Raw genomic sequence first — 13,503 nt, forward strand, 5'->3', positions numbered from 1 at the left:
ACCTCCTGTTCATCCTCTCCCCTGTGACTTCCAGACCCTTGTTCATTTTCCTCTTCTAAATTACAGACAAGGAAGGCAGTATTCTTTCCTTGGCATTGAAATGACCATTGAGAAAGGCACAGCCTCCTGTAATAACTGATTACAGGGAGAAGCCAGGTCACAGTTTCCCAAACTCCAAGCTGTGGATTGATGGAGTTAAAGCAACCTCAAAGCTACTCACACATGTAATATCTGAGAGCCAGGAACAGAGCTGTGCAATCCAGTGGTTTTTCATGTTTCTGATTTTATTAATGATACTTATTAGATTTTCTCCCCCCCCACCCCGTTAAATTTTCCAAAGTAACTTGTTCTAAAAGTTGATGATGGAGTTAATAAATGTTTCTTTTTTTATAATTTGTATATATTTATAATAGTGAGATAGTTTAGAAACACAAGTTTTACTGATAATGTTTATAGAAATGCCATTAGAAGAACAGATCTATTGAATGTATTTTTTAAGAAGCAAAAAAAATAGGATTGTGTGAAACCTCCATTTTGCTGTCAGATAGATGTTACAGTAGTGCTGTGTACTGCTAAGAAAGGTAAGCCAGGTGGGAAGTCCAGTATAATGTGCTTGCCATAAGTAGAATTTAAGCATATTTCACTGTTTACTGATCATACTAGTGATACTGACCTTGACTTTCTCTTGTTCCAGGAACAATACGAATTGTACTGTGAAATGGGTTCCACTTTCCAGCTGTGTAAAATCTGTGCAGAGAATGATAAAGATGTGAAGATTGAGCCTTGTGGACATCTCATGTGCACTTCTTGTCTTACAGCATGGCAGGTACAGTCATAATTCAACCAGCAGATAGTAAGGATAGATTGCTTTATTATTCCTCTTGCTGTTTTCAGTATGTCTTGACCGTTCACCTCATCCTTCTCTAGCATTTAGTAAGGTCACAACCAGCGATACGCTTTTAAAATGGTAAACTCAGTAACATTTATGGGCTTAATTCTTGCACCTGGGAAAGCTAATACAGGAATCCTTAGCATCTGAGCTGAGTGGCCTGGTGGCTGCATTTGCTGATTGCTGCTATTGGAAACCTTTTGCCAGATCAGGGCCTAGTGAGGAGATGAATGCTGGGACCCTGGTTGCCCACTCAACCACGTGGGTTGCTTTATGAAGTGAGCTGAGGGAAAGGTGAGGGCAGGCAGCAGCTGGGAGTTGTATGATTGACTATACAGGGTTTTGTGATGCATGAGGTCTTTATAGTGTTCCCTAGTGACCAGCTCACTTGAACGAGGGGACAAAATGTGTTTGAGTGTTTTTAACCACTAGGTCACTGGTTCAGATTGCACTCATGATGGTAGTAACATATTTACCTTCTGATAGTGATTGGCCTGTGAAAAATGAGTTCATGATCTCGGTCCACTTCCAAGTGGATAGTGCCAGCATCACAAAAACCCACCTCCACAGTTTTTTATTACAGTTGTTGGCCATCTGTGAAATTATCCTCTCACTTACAGAAGTGAATGTGCTGGAAAGAGCTTGTGGTGGCACAATTTGGGGAAGTGTGTCCAGCTCCTGCCCACGCTATATCAGTTCTGTGGAAAAAGAGCATAGGTACCTTTAGTTCAGCATATTTAACAAACAGGATGATTTAAAAAATTGCAGAGAGAGCAGTTTGCAAACCCCTTAAAAATGCAGAGAGGTTATTCCTCATTACAGATCGGAGCTTTAGGATTTCTCCTGATGGTTCTTTTGAAAATGAATCTTTTCAGTATTACTACTTTGGGCAAGTTGCCTCACCTTTCCTCTGCCTCTGTTTTGCTGTCACTTAATGTGTTTGTACATGGTATACCACAATAAGATGCCAGTCTCGGGGTGCAGCTGTAATACAAATAATGAATAAGAAGAATAGAAATAGAGGCCCTGATTCTTGTCTCATTTTCATTGGTTTTATGCCAGCATACCTCCACTAACTTCAGTGGAGCTCCTTCTGGCTCAAAATCTGATCAGAAATCTTTTTCAGATTCCCATCTAAAGTGTAATCATTAGCAAGCCAACTCTTAATGAAAAAATGAGCGCTGGGTTTGTCTTCCATTAGCAATTACATTTTCAATTTAATCAAACTTCATTGCAGATTTAACTCCTGTATAATTAATGAGAAGATGAAGAAACATACTGTAGCAATGTCAGTTGTTACAGGCTGCCAGTGGGTTATTGTTTAATTGCTGTCATAATGGCTCATTAGACATGCCTCAGGAGAGATTTCCAATACTTTTTTGCCTCTCAGTGAAACATCTGTGTTGTTTAATAAATTGAATAAGCAACTTCAAATCTTCATAGAATGCTAAATATGATACAGTGGAAGTCAGTTTGCAACAGTCTTTTATTTAGGAATCTTTAATTTAGCTTATTACTTTTACATTACACAGACAGTAAGAGCGTGATTAACAATTCTTTCCCCCCAGAAAACTATTTTTTCTGAACTGTAACAATCTGTTCTGTTAGGAGTGTATATGTATACAAAATTGCATTATTCTGCATCATGTCTAAACTTATGCAGATTATGGGAGCTGCATATTCAGTTTTTGCAATAACATAGCTATCTACATGTATATGCATGGGTAGGTATATTTTGACGTGTGTATGCCTGTAGATATCACTTCTTGTTTTCATTTACTGTTTTAGCATGCAGAGCTCAGCTGATGGTAATTTTATTTTTGTGTTACTAGACATGAGTTAATATTTTGGAAAAGTTGAGGGCAGACAGGCAGTCATGGAAAATGGAATTCTCTGACAAGCCAAGTACAGTACAAGCAGCATAAATAGAAGCCTCCTAGCGCTGCCATTTTAGCATGCACTAACCCTGTTCTGTAGGGCTACTTCTATGATATAACTGTGCAAGGGAAAATAGCCCTAGGAAGATATTTCTGTTGACTTTATAATGGTAACCACTGTACGTCCGTACAGTTCATGGTGTCTCTTCTTAGACTTTCAACAGTGATGACAATTGTGATGGTTTCTTTTGTGATATGGCCACAAGTGCTATAAAAGTAATTAGTTCAACTTATTTCACAAAGGCAGCCCAATGGTACTTAGATGACAATTTACATTCAACACAAATTGGATTCGATTGAAACCAATGTTCTGAAGGTGAAAGGCTACATATTTCAAGGCAGTTTCCTTAGCTGATTATTACTGAGGTACACCATACTTGTGTCTCCTGGTATTACCATTTGTGTAAAAAATTTTCTGGTATAACTGATTGATTGCAGTCAGAAATATGTTCAATTTTAGGGTCTCTAGGGACCCTGTTCAGGAAGATATGTAAGGACACCCTGAACTTCAAGCACATGACTAGGGCCATTGATTTCAATAGGAGAACTCCCTGTGCGTAAAAGTAGGTGTTTAAATACCTTCCTGAATAGGGGTTTGTACGCTGAATTTGTAAATGCTATGAACGTGTATTACTTTGTACAGTATATTAATATTAAAAGTTTTCATAAATCTTTGCTCATATTCAGCATCACAACAGTCATGGGCAGTTTTGTACATGAAAAATGTTGACACTTTGTACTGTAGTTAGCTTGGCAAAGATAAACTAGTTTGACCGGAAGCATCCCCTGACTAGGTGAGGCACATAGTGTGTCTACAGTCCATTGTGCAAACTACTGACATTGGTAGGTAGCAAAGAAAACAGAGTAGTAATTAAACTTTTTGGGGGGTCTGCTCTGCAACATGTTAATTGCCTAGAAAAGTAAAAGAAATACGTGATAGATCCAACCACAAAAGAAATTCCCCTGAAATGAAGTTGGGTTTAAACCAGGGGTCTCAAACACTCGGGCCACATGTGGCCTGCAGGATTATTTTCTGCAGCCCGCCAGCTCCCTGCGGCACCCCCGCTCCCCCAGCATTTACCTAGAGTGGCTCCGGCCCGGTGCACACCAGGGTCAGGGCAGGCTCCCTCCCTGCCCCCGTGCCGCTCCGGGAAGCAGCCGGGACCTGGGGGAGGGGGCGCAGGGGTCTGTGTGTTGCCCTGGCTGCTCTTCCAGGTACCTCCCCCGAAGCTCCCATTGGCTGCAGTTCCCCGTTCCCTGGTTTAGGCCCCTGTTGAGACCCCTGGTTTAAGCAATTTGTTAGGGTTTTGGGCCCTAGTACTGATGTCAGCCCAGTAAATCAAGAAATGTGTGGGATACTATCTCAAAAAATAGGCCAAGGATGAAAGTCTTTATTTTATTTTATTTATTTATCTAGCATTAAAGGATAAATATACAGGCTTGCTTTACATAACTCTGTTAAGTCGGTGAGTAACATGCCTAATCCCCATAGTTAGTAATTAATGGATTGGATCTTCAGATACAGAAGTGAAATTCAGGACGAAGCTTGTAAATGGAAGCGCTTGGGGGGAAAAAGTTACTGCAGACATGATGCAGCCACTCTAGTTTTCTTGCCTTAAGGGGTGGTACACTGATACACTGTAAAGCATTTGTCAGGGTACTAATGATGACAGACTATAGGCTACAGTAAAGTATTGCCAGATAAAATAAGGTCTGTTCTTTCATCCTTAAGAATTGAATTGAGCTTGCTTGAAATTTCAGGGTAATTTTTTGTAAACTGTGAGTTAATACTGATGCCCTTATCGCTCTTTCGCCAACGCTGTATCTAACATTACAAATAAAAGGTGTCAAAATTATAGATAGGAAGCTCTGAAACCTTGACATAATTTCTGAATTTAAATCAAATTAGTTTTGACTTCTACAGTTCAGATGCAGATCTAAATCAATACAACACAGTAGTGGTCACATATGCATCATGCCAGTCAAAAGCAATTTTTTTTGTAGTTACTTTTACTGCTTCTCTGTAAGACGTGATCTTGTCCACTAGAGCTTAAAATATAGTTAAAGGGCCAAATCTTGCTTGCTTTACTCACCAACGAAGTCTGTGGGATTACTAGGCGAACCGAATTTGGCTTTTTGAAAGTCACTTGGCATACTACCTTGGCATTTCTTAGAGATGTTTTATCAAAGATTTTGATGACTGCACACACAAATCATGTGTATGAAAAGCTCTTGACCTAATTTCTTGTAGAGCTAACAAATGCTTCTGTTCATGTGTTTGTTAACAATGCATTCAAACATCCCCGAGAACTATGGTTTTGGATTTTCTGATGTCTGTGAATGAGCATTGAAATGTAAGCCTAAAAGGCAAAGTGTTATATTTGGCATTTGGGTGGTTTTAAGCTAACATTTTAAAGAATTATGTTTTGATTATTTTATTTAAAAGTCAACTTTAAAAAAAAACTAATTTGCAATAATGACCATGTTAATATATATAATATATAGGTTTATATAAATATATATTATATTTATAAATATATAAAAATAAAATTCAGGCCACTAGTGGAATGAATTACTTTGTCCAGTAAAATATCGGTGGACCTGTTTCTGATTTGCACCAAGACCTCTTTACACGTTGCCAGAATCCAGTAAAGGGACCTTAGCATAAACAAGAATATTACCCTCTATCTAAAAGAATACTTTTGCTTTTGTGCAGGAATCCGATGGTCAGGGCTGTCCTTTCTGCCGATGTGAAATCAAAGGAACTGAACCAATAATTGTAGACCCTTTTGATCCGAGGGATGAAAACTCCAGGTGCTGCAGTATTATAGATAGTTTTAGTATGCCCATGCTAGACTTGGACGATGATGATGACAGAGAAGAATCTTTAATGATGAATCGGTTGGCTTCAGTACGAAAGGTAAGTGTTTAACAAGTGCATCATGTGGAATCAAATACGTTTGTAATCTGTAGTAAGTAAGTAGTGTAACTGCACATTAAAAGTTCTTGTAGTTTACTGAATAGATCTCAGGATGGTGAAGCACTATGCATTTCATAAAAACTGTAGCCATAAAAATGAATCAAAACGAGTAGAATATTCTTGTTTGTTGAATGGGGAAAATGGGTTGTCTTCTCTTTTTTTGTAAATTGGGTTAACTCATTTGAGTAAAGTGGAGCTACATCAGTTTATACCAGTTAAGAATCTGGCCCTGTTTTGGTATTAGGCTTTTTAAGAAAAAATCAACTTAGAAATTATTTGTAGCAGATTTGTCTTTGGCTCTTCTCCCCCTTAATCGTTGAACTTGGTTGGAATCCTCTGTACTCATTTTTGGTATAGTTGGCTGGATATTGTGAACCTTATTGCTTTTTTATTTACACATTTATGCAAATTTACTTTAAATTGGTAGTATTCAGATTTCATTACTATACTGTGGTCCAGGTCAGATACTGTCATGGAATGGAATGCTATCTTTTTTGCATCACTGTCTTTTTTTTTTTTTTTTTTTTTTTTTTTACAATGTGCTTTTCGTACAAAGCCTTGTACAAAGGCCACATACTAGCTCAAATATTCATTTTGGAATTAGTTCTTCAACCTATAACATCTTAATTTATCATTTCCCAATCATTGTGTTTGCTTCTATTAAAGAGCACTCCATTCTTTTATCCCAGAATGTACGTCAATCAATGTCCTCATTTACGTACAGTATGTTTTGGGTTTTATCTGCCATTTCTGATACTCTTCCAGACCTCTTGTGTCAGAAACATCATCTCTCTATGTTGAAAAACTGCCTGATGTTAGGAACCTATTCACCATCCACCTCTCTGCCTTTTTTATTGCCAACCATACCCTAACCTCTATATGTGGTACTAAAGAACTTTTAGCCTTAAGTTGATCGGCTTTCATAATGTTACTTTTATGACCAGGTATAATACAATAAACTTTTATCAGAGATAAATTAATTAAAAAACAATCACAAACCATTAAGTACCCTACAGTAGTATATAGTACAGTGAAGAGCAAGCATAAACTAGATTAGTTAATTTGAAAAGTCCGTGTTCAGCATTTCACTCTGTTGCTTTAAAACTATTTTAAAAGCTTTCAAATTCATCCTCCCCGCTGCCCGTGAATCTTACTTTACATTCAGCAAAGGGCAGATGCTAATCATTTTAAAGTTCTAAAGGCTGGAAACATTGTCTTTCCAAAGTGACTCCAGCCTTTTCCATTCTTGTTTGCCCCTGAACTTTCAAGTGGCAAATGCAGAATTGTAAAGTGCGTTGGATGAATTTCAGACCAGTGTTCCCTCCTGATCTGGAAGGTATTCTTGCAAATGAGGCCTCTGCTTGGGTTCAGTGCCAGTTAAGGGGTGTAAATACCCTTTTCCCCAAGGTTTTAGCACTTGCTCCGTCTTCCTGGGTTGCAGAGCCAGAGACAAGACATGGTCCAACCGCTTTTATGCAGTAGTCCCAAACTAAATCAGTACAGCTGCTACAGAAACAGTCTGGAGCGTTACCCACACAGTTCTGGAGCAAGAGAGAGGGGGTCCCAGGGTCCTGTGAGATTGTGGGGGGACAGCTTCAGGATTTATACAGAGCCTTTTGGTATTGCTCTTTCAAAAGTTTGTCTCTCTCTTCAAATCACTTCATATTCAACATTTCTTCCGAGCCTGTTAGAAGAAACACTTTTCCCTGTGGCATTTCATAGGTTTTATTCTTTTTGCATTCTTTTTTGGTTTCAGTAAGTGCTTTTTAATGTGTTTGAGGCTACATGATGGCTCTGTCCCTCATGGCTCTATTGCACAATGTCACTTGAGTTGCTTGTGCAGTGGAGATGAGATGGTAAACTCATTCATTAGTTCTTCCAGCCAATCCATGCATGTGCCTTCCCATATTCCATATTCTCAGAACAGTGTGGCGGGTTGGATCACAGAAACCCTCTTGGGACTGCCACATGATGTGCCAAGACTGCTTCTGCCCCTGCTTTCCCTGCCAGCCTGGGACTTCAGCAGCCTGTCTTGTTGAGCCAGGCATGCCCGTCTGCTCCAACACAGATCCAGGGTCTGAACCACGTGCCCCAAAGCTGCCGACTTAACTGAAAGCAACTTAAGAAATGTCCATGTCTTTAACACTCAGATGCCCAACTCCCAATGGGGTCCAGACCCCAAATAAATCCATTTTACCCTGTATAAAGCTTATACAGGGTAAACTCCTAAATTGTTCGCCCTCTATAACACTGATAGAGAGATGTACAGCTGTTTGCACCCCCAGGTATTAATACATACTCTGCGTTAATTAATAAGTAAAAAGTGATTTTATTAAATACAGAAAGTAGGAGTTAAGTGGTTCCAAGTAGTAGCAGACAGAGCAAAGTGAATTACCAAGCAAAATAAAATAAAACACGCAAGTCTAAGCCTAGTACAGTAATAAAACTGAATGTAGATAAAATCTCACCCTCAGATATTTCAATAAATTTCTTTCACAGACTGGACGCCTTCCTAGTCTGGGCACAATCCTTTCCCCTGGTACAGCCCTTGTTCCAGCTCAGGTGGTAGCTAGGGGATTTCTCATGATGGCCCTCCATTTGTTCTGTTCCACCCACTTATATATCTTTTGCATAAGGTGGGAATCCTTTGTCCCTCTGGGTTCCCACCCCTCCTCAGTGGAAAAGCACCAGGTTAAAGATGGATTCCAGTTCAGGTGACATGATCACATGTCACTGTAAGACTTCATTACCCACTTGCCAGCACACAGGTATACAGGAAGACTTACAAGTAAAACAGAGCCCTCTACAGTCAGTTGTCCTGGTTAATGGGAGCCATTAAGATTCCAAACTACCATTAATGGCCCACACTTTGCAGAACTACAATAGGACCTCAGAGTTATATTTCATATTTCTAGTTTCAGATATAAGAGTGATACATTTATACAAATAGGATGACCACACTCAGTAGATTATAAGCTTTGTAATGATGCCTTACAAGAGACCCCTTGAATGAAGCATATTCCAGTTACATTATATTCACGCTCATTAGCATATTTTTATAAAATCACAGAGTGCAACGCCGTAAACAGATCATGTGTATTTCCAGAAAATTGAAAAGCCACTTATAGGCACTGAAACTGATTTTACTGTTGTTCACATCTCTGTGGCTGAACTGTGACCACCCATTCCTTATGTCTGCTCCTAGAAATTTAAAATCACTATGATCTGTTTGCTTTTTGCAGTGGATCACATAAGGTAGTAAAGACTTTCTTCTTACTGCTGTAGAATATTGCTGTATCGGGATACTTGCTTTCTTTAACTAACACTGTTGTGTTTTTTCTATTGTCTTAATTCAATTTGTTGGTTGGCCTCCCGGCATATATGATTTTTTTTTTTAAAACAAACCTACATTGCTGATCCAGAATCCTGCAAGTTTAGGGTACTTATTTTGAATATGAAAAGCAGCAGCATAAATCTAGCTCTTACTACTTCATTCACACATGCTCATTTATTACGGGGATTTGTAAGGGCTGTCTCTCCGTAGCTCCCTGTTTGTGCACCGTTAAATTAAAGCACAAACACATCATCCCTGAAAAGCTAATAAATTGACTCTATCCTAAATCACACACTGGCCAGTGAAGCTCACCGAGCTGAGAACGCTGCAGTTATTTTATTTTTAAACTATCTTGCATCATGTCCTGGCAGTGGCCAGATATGGGCTGTGATGGGCACACCAGAGGAGGCAACTTTCGGAGATATGTCCACTCCATTGGGAAGGCTCATCTGCCCCAGCATTCATCCCTGAGGATAAACAGCAAGAATATTCTGTTCGATCACTAATGTCCTGGTGGTGTATAGAAGGAGAGCCAGTCTTAGAGCTAAGCACAGTCAGGATGAAGCTCATGAATTGCACTTGGAAGCATATTAGGAGATAGCATAGAACAGGGGTGGCCAACCTGAGCCTGAGAAGGAGCCCGAATTTACCTGTGTATGTTGCCAAAGAGCCACAGTAATACATCAGCAGCTCCCACCCCCAGCACCTCCTGCCCGCTGGTAGGCCTGCCGATCAGCACCTCCACCTCCCTCCTCATGCCTCCTGCCTGCCGTGATCAGCTGTTTCGCAGTGTACAGGAGGCTCTGGGATGGAGGGAGGAGGAGCAAGGATGCAGCAGGCTCAGGGGTAGGGGCAGTGGCCTTGGGGCAAGGGGTGGATGGGGGCAGGGCCTGGGGTTGAGCAGTGGAAAGTTGGCGCCTGTAGCTCCAGCCCCAGAGTCGCCACCTGTGCAAGGAGCCGCATATAAACTTCTGAAGAGCCGCATGCACTCCGGAGCCACAGGTTGGCCGTCCCTGGCATAGAACATGAATCACAGATGCTATATGCTCATATCGTCCTGCTCTGAGAAAGGATGGATGGCTATGTTCATCATTTAACTGAAGCTCCTGAGTGGTCTCCTTTGGGAACTCTGAATAGAGCACATTGCTGTTGTTCAGCCAAGAGGTAAGAAAGGCCTGTGTGCTGTGACAAGGTCTGCAGTCTCTGGCCAGCCAGAGATGATAAACACTGGGAACTGTTTTGGGGGAATCTGCTAAGGCCTCTAAACTGAGACAGTAGTAATTATAGCCTTTGTCATTCCCTCAAGATATATTTTCCTACCCACCATTGTCAGCTCCATCTTATCTGTATTGAAGGTAAGTCATCTGTCTGTCTTCCAAAGCCCTATCTCAGATGGGCACGGTGGAAGCAAAGAGAACACAGCATCATAGTTGAGTAAGGAAGCACCGACTTGCGTGTCAACAGCATGTTGATGATACTGCCATGCAGAATTGCTCACCATGACCTAGCAGCTTTGATATACATGTTTCGACCAGGTGGAGGTGGCAAGATAAAATAACCCCTCAGTAGAGATCCTTTGGGGAAGAAGAGTAGTTGCTTATCACAAATCTTCTTGGTCATTCTAAAGGAATGAGTGGAATAAACAGTTCACTTTTTTGTGGATCCCAGTCATCTTAGCTAGGTACAGGAGAGCTCCTATTTTTCCAAACTAATTGGATATTGAGAAATTCATAATTTGAAAAGGTTTATAAAATTGAACATCTCAAAATTACAGCAGGTGCGGTGCATAAGCCATACGATGCTTTACATCACTTTCTTCATATTCTTCGAACCATTGCAAGGTAATTTCCAATTGCATTGAAGGCACTGGAATGTGAAGGGATGTTTATCAACATCAATTTTGTCATGCAATTATTATTCTTTCCTTTGGAGGAAAAAATGCTTCATATAATTGGTCTTTTGTGAGATTGGTGCTCGTAAAATTGAGGATCTACTGTATTGCAAATGAATCGTCAGCATCAGTTGTACTAAAGTCTGCTGAAAGATCCAATAAAATTTGCGTGTTCACCTAGTCTGTCTGTCTCACCAGGAAGCTTTAATTCATTAATGTTTCCAAAGTGTGTTGAGATCATTAGATCACATCACTATGAAATGCTGATGGGAGATAATGCTGTGTCCATTGTGACTCTAGGCTACGGAGCTCTCTGTCTCCATGGAATCAGATCAACTAAATCAGTCACTGCTTGTGACATTCCTTTTCTCACCAGTGTTTTGTTTGTTCTAATTGAGCTTTGTCCGACTTCTTTTTTTTTTTTCTTTTCTGTATCTTCTTTAGATGCATATCAGGGAATATACCTTTATAAATGTGTATGATACACGTCTGGGTAGACATAAAACAGCGGACTCCTTGTTGTTTTTATAAAACGCTGTTTCTCCTTTTACATTTAGAATAAATAATCCCTGTAAAGAAGATACTTGAATCTCCAATAGATGATTTGAAGTTGGGAATAATCTTTAGTACTCCATTGTCACAATGGATGAAATAAAAATGAGTTATCTGCCATATTATCATCACCAGACCTGGCTTGATTTGCAGGCTGGTTGGGAAAAAAAAATTAAACGAAACAGAAAAAAGTCCAAATAAAGTTTATGGATAGGAACAAATCATTTAGATTTATTGATGCTAGGATAATTGTATCAGCTGAATAAAAACATTACTGTTATGGTAAACCACAGAGGGAAAGCACTAAGAGAATAGGAGCCCCATGCAGATTTTAGTAGGTCAAAATAAATTAATATACGGTGGGCACATTTTCCTGTTTCAAAACCATGTGAAAAGTTACTTTGTCTGGGGATATCTGCAGTTCTCTAGAATTAATTTGATAGTTGTCTCAATGCACCAAAAAGTGACTTCGATTCACGCTGTTGTCCTCAGAGTAGTTATGAGAAGTCAGCAAGACTGAAAGCTGCTATTTGTCATGAGAGCAGGCTCTGTACAGAGGATGAGTAAGTGTATGTTTAATGAATCATGCATGACCTAAAGATCTGGGCTCTCAAGAATTTGGAGGGCTTCTACTTCCCCTTGAACTGATGGCAAACCTATTGTTTGTGCGTTATTAATTTTATCTTAATTGCGGTGACATTTATGTTCTGAAATGCTTTATTGCCATAATGCTAGAGTTTCAGCTTTGACACAATGTGTAAGAGAAAACAATTGGGGGGAAAAAAATGGACTCAAACATTTATCTTAGCTGACTTCCTGCCTCCTCACAGGTCAGTGTCTTCTTGATGACTCACCTATTTCATTGTAGTTTTGATTCAAAGATTGTACCAAAGAACTGGAAAATCTTTGACTTCATCGTTCACAGTGTCTGAGAGTAACTGAGGAGTTTCAGTAGGTATTGTGCTGCCCCTTATAGTGGACTCTGACTAACAGGCTCAATTTATCCCCCTGTAAGGCTCCCACCACTTATATTTGTAATTAACCTTCTTCCGCTCCTTCCCCTGTTATTTTTTGGGTGGTTGTCTTTATTTGTTTTCTGTCTTCTGCTCCATCTTGTCTAATTTAGGCCTCAGTCCTTCTACCCTTTAGGCACATAGGCCCAGATCTCATTTTCAAAAGGGACTGTCAATAGACTTCAAACTCCTAAGTCCTTAAATACCTTTTGAAAATGAGGTTTGGGCTCCTAAGTCAGCTGGGCATTCTGACGCTGAGCACAGTAATGCCTAAATGCGTTTAAAAATCTGGGCCTTACGTATTAACTTAAGTGTGTAAGTAATTCCATTGACTTCCAAGTTTCTACTCATGATCCTGCAACACAGGCTTAACTTTAAGTGCATGATGTTGGACTGTAAATACTTTAGGATAAAAAGAAAAGGAGTACTAGTGGCACCTTAGAGACTAACAAATTTATTAGAGCATAAGCTTTCGTGTGCTACAGCTCACTTCATCGGATGGGGACTTTGCTTTTTTCCCTAATTTTTAAAGCCCCATCAAAACTTACAGTGCTATATAAAAGTTAAATGATAATTAACTTTTTAAATTACCCCTTCCCTCCCTCAGACCATTCTGACTTCTGAGCTAAAAAGCCAGGGGCACAGGATTCAAATACTCTCTTTGAAAGGGGTAATAAAATAAATTTCAATAGGCGCATTTCAGATGTGCAGACCCTCTCCACGTTCTGATGTAGCATAAACGCAAGTTTGTGCCACTTGTTTTTCATTTACTGCAGGCTGGCTAACCTGTACATCAATTGCCCAACTTTAAAAACTTTTATAGGGTTTTATTTAATAAATAAATAAATGGGTCTGGCAGGCTGGAGTAGACAGCTGGATCTCATTTTGTGCTGGTTTTGTTTTGCTC

General features: G+C 39.7%; 1 protein-coding gene across 8 annotated transcripts in view; it reads left to right on the top strand.

Annotated features, from left to right (window-relative positions):
- The window catches only part of CBLB (Cbl proto-oncogene B), a 192,184-nt gene that overhangs the window by 114,802 nt on the left and 63,879 nt on the right, over positions 1–13,503 (top strand). For all 8 annotated transcript variants that reach the window (XM_037907760.2, XM_037907747.2, XM_043538543.1 and 5 more), the window contains 2 exons: positions 695–826; positions 5,543–5,746. In XM_037907760.2, coding sequence (XP_037763688.2) covers positions 695–826; positions 5,543–5,746 — 336 coding nt within the window. The remainder of the gene's footprint in view (positions 1–694; positions 827–5,542; positions 5,747–13,503) is intronic.

The sequence above is a fragment of the Chelonia mydas genome, chromosome 1 (assembly GCF_015237465.2).
Source record: "Chelonia mydas isolate rCheMyd1 chromosome 1, rCheMyd1.pri.v2, whole genome shotgun sequence".
Classification (NCBI taxonomy): Eukaryota; Metazoa; Chordata; order Testudines; family Cheloniidae; genus Chelonia; species Chelonia mydas.